Below are 5,824 nucleotides of genomic sequence, written 5' to 3' on the forward strand. Positions count from 1 at the left end.
ATGATGACTGTACAGTTCAGGCTAACAGGTTCCTGATTTCTGGATTTCTTTGTCACTTTGTGTGATTTATGTGATACTGTAATTGTATCACTGTATTCCTGTATAGATTATAACTTATAAGTTATAAGTTTATGGATGTATGACCCTTAATAGTTAATTCCTTAAAGTCCCAACTATGAAATTTAGAAAAATGATGAAGTTAAGAGGTGCCTGTCTTCTGATTCTGGGTTTCTCTATTTCTCTCAGTTGTCTGTGACTATCTGAATATCTGATTTTGTTCAATATGTTTCCCACTGAGTAGTGACCACTATACTGATGGTATTCCATTTACTTAGATGGAAAATATCATAGAGTCTGGAAGTCAACCTTCTAAATCTTCAATTGATGGGTCTACAGTGGTGGAAGGCCAAACTGTTGACACAAATAATCAACAGAATGTGCAACCTACTACTGCAGTTCCTGAGAAGAAGAGGAAGATTGTTGAGTTTAGATCTCCAGTGTGGGATCATTATGAAAAAATTAAGGATAGTACTGGTGTTACTATCAAATGCAAGTGTATATATTGTGCCAAAATATATCAATGTCAGTCTAAAAAGCATGGTACTACCTCCTTGAGAAACCACATGCTTAGCTGTCTGAAAAACCCCCATTCTAAAGACACTAGACAATCACTGTTAACCTTTCAAGCTATTACAAATTCTGATGCATCTCCTGCTACTGTTGGTGAGTTAGGAACTTGGGTCTTTAACCAGGAAGCTATTAGGAGGGCCTTGGTTGAAATGATTATAATTGAAGAACTGCCTTTTAGATTTGTGGAGGGTCCAGGGTTTAGGAAGTTCATTCTGGTGGCTTGTCCTAGGTTTAAGATTCCATCTAGATGGACAATTAGTAGGGACATCAATCTGATTTATGAAGAGGAAAGATTGAAGTTGAAATGTGATTTTAGGGGGAACACTCAAAGAGTCAGTATTACAACTGACACTTGGACTTCTATTCAGAGAATTAACTACATGGTAGTGACTGCCCATTTTATAGATGAAGAGTGGAAGCTTAACAAGAAGATTATCTCATTTGTCCCTATTACATCACATAAGGGTGAGGCTGTAGCAAAAGTCCTTGAAACCTGTTTGCTTGATTGGGGTATTAGGAATGTGTATAGTATAAGTGTAGACAATGCTTCATCTAATGACACTGCTATAGGTTTTTTAAAAAAGAAATTGATGTCTTGGGGAACATCTACTGTGAAGGGCAAGTATATTCACATGAGATGTATTGCCCATATTCTGAACCTTGTTGTCCAAGATGGCCTGAAACAATGCGATTCTTCTGCGAAGAGGGTAAGGGAGGCTGTAAGATATGTGAGGAGTTCACCTGCTAGACTTAAGAAATTTAGGGACTTGGCTGAGTGGAATGGGATTGAACAGAAATCTTCTTTGTGTCTAGATGTTCCAACCAGATGGAACTCTACATATCTTATGTTACAATCTGCAATTACTTATGAGAAAGTGTTTGAGTCACTTGAAGAAAGTGATACTGCCTACAAATCAGATCTGTCTGATGTTGTTCCTACTTTTCTTGATTGGGAGTCTGTGAAGAGTTTGGTGGAGATCTTGAAATGTTTTTATGATATGACAATAAGAATTTCTGGTTCTTTATATGTCACTTCTAACACTTTCTTTTCTGAAATTTCTGATTTATACTGCCTCTTGAATGGCATGGTGGAAGCTGGAGGATCTGTGAAACTTATGGGAGAAAATATGAAGGCTAAATTTGAGAAATATTGGGGGGATATAGATAAAATGAACTTGATGATATTCTTTGCAAACATTCTAGACCCAAGAGACAAGTTAGAGTACATGGCAACACAGATGAATCACATGTATGGTGAGGAAAAAGGTAAATCATACTATGAGAAAGTGATTGCACCCTTGAAAGAGTTGTTTAATGATTATGCTGCCTCTACTCCTGCCTCTACTCCTGTCAGTACTCCTACTGATTTTTCACAGTCTACAGTTGGGAGGCCCCAACATTTGTTAAAGTCACAGATTAAGAAACAAAGATTGGAGAGTGGGGGAATGAAAAAAAACAGAGTTAGAAATTTACCTTGCTGAGGCATTACTTGAAGAAGAAACCTCTTTTGACATACTTAGATGGTGGAAGTTGAATGCTGAAAGGTTTCCTATCCTTTCTAAGATAGCTAGGGATGTTTTAGCTATACCAATATCTACTGTTGCATCAGAATCTGCCTTCAGTACATTTGGTAGGGTTTTGGATCCTTTTAGGAGTTCATTAACTCCTAAAATTGTGGAAGCTTTGGTCTGTACGCAGGATTGGCTTAGGCTATCAAATACCCCATTATCAATTGAGGAAAATTTGGAGGAATTGGAGAGATTTGAACAAGGTAACACATTCTATTCTATTTTTTTAACAATTTGTTATTTCCTATTTTCCTTATAATTTTAACATTGTATTATAATTTTTTGTTATTGCAGAAATTGGTACTGATGGTGGCAGTGGAACTGGAAGGAGTGGTGGTTCTACACTTGCTACAATTCCTGTAATGCTATGCTTTGTACTTTATACTTTATACTGCTGTTTCTGTTTGAATGTATTCTGTAATACATTTATGCTGTTTGCCTGTTATTCATTACTCATGAGGCTTGCTTGCAGCTGGCTTGGTAACTAATTAAATTAGTTGTTGCCATTGTAAGTTGTTACATTGTTGGTAAGTTGGCACATTTTACAATTTTTTTATGTTTTATACTTTTATTATATTATGGCCATGATGAAAGCTTCCACTAATGATCTGAAAAATAAGGGATTAAGCTGGTATGTTGCTCCATCCTCATGGGGATGTTGTAGCAATTTCCCCTTAATCCTAACATTGATATGGATAAAAAGCTTCTGAGCCAAGTTTATAAATTATAACTGTCTAATGATATTCTGTTGCTCAATAACTTATTTTTGCTATTTGGCATTTTGACTTATTGCTAACTTTGCTTAAGTTTTGAGTGTTTACAGGAAGATGAAGAACAATAGGAAGAGATTAGGAACTCTAGGAAGACTAGCAAGTAGGAACTTGGAATATTCAGTACTTTTTTGGCATGTAATTGCAATTTGCAAGGATAATTTTTTGACTTAAGTGCATATTCAGTAGTATTTTTGCATGTAATTGCAGTTAGAGTAATATGTAATTGCATGTATGTGATATTAACTTTTTATATTTACAGTGTTTTGTTCAGTTTTGTAGTTATTTCCTTTATTTCATTATTATCAAACTATCCGAAATTGATTCGGATATCCGACCGAACCGACCCCAACCGAAGTTCAGTCAAACCGAATAGATTTCTTAGATTAAAAAATGAAATAGGATTTACATAATGATATCCGAAATCCGAAAGGGTTGCCCATCCGCCCAACCGAACCGACCCGATCCGACCGATGCACCCCCCTAATTTTTGCTAACAGTTTTTGCTCTATTGTGCAATTAATGAATTATGCTATTAATGAGTGTATGATCAATGTATATGAATTTTTGAATATGTTGGAAAAAAAATTTCATCTTGTATTGTTTTATTACCAAGAAAAAAGTGAGATTTTCAGTGGTTTATTAACGGAGGACCAAAAATAGTCATGCCACAATAAAACTAGAACTAATATAGGATATTTTGAAAAAAAATAACTAAAAGTGAAATGACACATATAAATATAGAACCAAATAAGGAATTAACACTTAAAACTAAATGGATTGATATACCCTCATAGTTAACGCCAGTTTAACGGTTTTATTAACGGAGGACCAAAAATGGTCATACCACAATAAAACTAGGACCAATATAGGATGTTTTGAAAAAAAAAAAATGACTAAAAGTGAAATGGTACCTATAAATCTAGGACCCAAAATGAAATTAACTCTTATTTTGTATTTCAAAGTATAGATATTCATATAGATAAGAGTAGAAAACCATAATACTTTATAGATAAATACATATATAAATAATTTGTAAAACTGTTATAGATATCCAACTTTCAAAATAATAGTTCTCAATCATGACATTAACGCATACTCAATGATTTAAACAATTTCCAAACATTCTAACAAAGCAACACCTTGCGGTACTATGCGGCGGAACATGAGGTCCCACCGCAAGGTCCCGCTTGCGGTTGGCGGTAGGAGGTGGCGGGACTTGGTACTGCCACCTTGCGGGACTAGTCCACGGGGCCCACTGGCCCGTGACTAGTCTTGCAATTCAAAGCCAAAAATTAACTCGAGGCAGTACCCTCGTACCCTGCACAATCCAACATCAAAACCACCAATCACTCCAAAACAAACATAACACATTCTCAACATCAACCCATGTCTATATTTTCAAAATACACATTATTTCTAAACCCACAAGTATTGATAGACATTCCCAAAAACAAATAATTAATTTCAAAACATATATTTATATACATATATACGAGATTTATAGTACAAAGAAATCAAGAATATTCAAAGTATAAGTACATGCCCCAATATAGAGTTCTTATTAAACTTTATAATAATGTACTAGAATATCCTTCAAAACATAAGTTTCCCCAAAAATATAAATCATTTTCTCAAAATAGTATAATTAAACATAATTTATTGTACAAAGGTTTTCAAGTAATTTATTTTCTAAAAATATATAATATTTTTAAATATAAATGCTAAGTTTATCAAACTAAGAGATTTACAAATTATAAACCCTTTATTAAAAATAATAGTTTTTTTTCAAAACATAACCATTTAAAAATCATATAATACTTAATTAAATTAAAATAATTACAAGAAGTTGGATTAGTTTAATTGGAAAGGTCTTTAATATTAAATAAGAGGTTAAGGATTCAAATCTTATTTTAAATCATTTTCAATGTGTAATGTATATTTAAATAAAAATTTCAAGGAAATATTGGTTGAAGCGACTTCACTACCTTTCACTCATAATTCGAAGCCTAAATTAGTGAGCCACCACAAAACATGTTATAGAACTATGTAGTTCCGGTAGTTCCGCGGGTAATCCCGCAAGCACCCGCGACACTCCTTCACGGAGTCCGCCCACTCTTGATCTACAACATAGACAGTAACAAATAGAGCCAAAACACCAGTACTCAAACCTTGATCTACAACATAGACTCTAATAAATAGAGCCAAAACACCACTCGAACCTATTAACAGACCATCAAGCTCCCAAGGAACATCATACAACATAAATACAAAGCTTATAACAAAGTTTTAGTCCAAATATACACACAAAACACATCACCTAACAATATTTTTGAAGCCAAAACAGTGTATGAATATATATATATATATATATATATATATATATATATATATAGTAGGCAGCACATTAAAATGGAACAAAATAAATAGGTTTTGGACCGCCATGTTCCTTACCTCAAAGCTAGCTTTAACCTCAAGAATAATCCTTCCTTCCTATTCCTCAAACTAGATCTCTTCACCAACTCCAAAAACCCCAAAATCCAAACAACACAAACAATAACATACGCGCATATACGCACGGCATGAGGGAAGAAAGAAAGAAGAAGGAGAGATGGAATCAGGGCCGGCCCTGGGGCAAGGGCAGGCTGGGCCCTTGCCCAGGGCCCATGCTTGGGGGAGGGCATCATCCTATCTTTTATGTATACAATATATATGTATTGAGTATAAGTAATTTATATACATATGTTTTATAGTAAAGTGGATTAGTTTGATTGGTAAGATATTTGAATTTTAATTAATCTCATTTAATCAAAGGCCAGTGATCCAATTCTTCCCTTTAGAATTTTATGTGTTTAA

At 34.2% G+C, this 5,824-nt stretch overlaps 1 protein-coding gene across 1 annotated transcript; it reads left to right on the forward strand.

The window, feature by feature from the left end:
• The first annotated feature begins 335 nt into the window (after positions 1–335).
• Positions 336–2,111, forward strand: LOC109155522 (zinc finger BED domain-containing protein RICESLEEPER 2-like). The gene has a single exon (XM_019303141.1). It carries the CDS (start codon positions 336–338, stop codon positions 2,109–2,111), a length of 1,776 nt encoding a protein of 591 aa, XP_019158686.1.
• The last annotated feature ends 3,713 nt before the right edge of the window (positions 2,112–5,824 follow it).

This window comes from Ipomoea nil, unplaced genomic scaffold (genome assembly GCF_001879475.1).
Source record: "Ipomoea nil cultivar Tokyo-kokei standard unplaced genomic scaffold, Asagao_1.1 scaffold0276, whole genome shotgun sequence".
Lineage (NCBI taxonomy): Eukaryota > Viridiplantae > Streptophyta > Magnoliopsida > Solanales > Convolvulaceae > Ipomoea > Ipomoea nil.

What these genes read in the sequence shown, in the direction of transcription:
- LOC109155522 (XM_019303141.1), top strand. Translation starts at nt 336, where the DNA reads ATGGAAAATATCATAGAGTCTGGAAGTCAACCTTCTAAATCTTCAATT.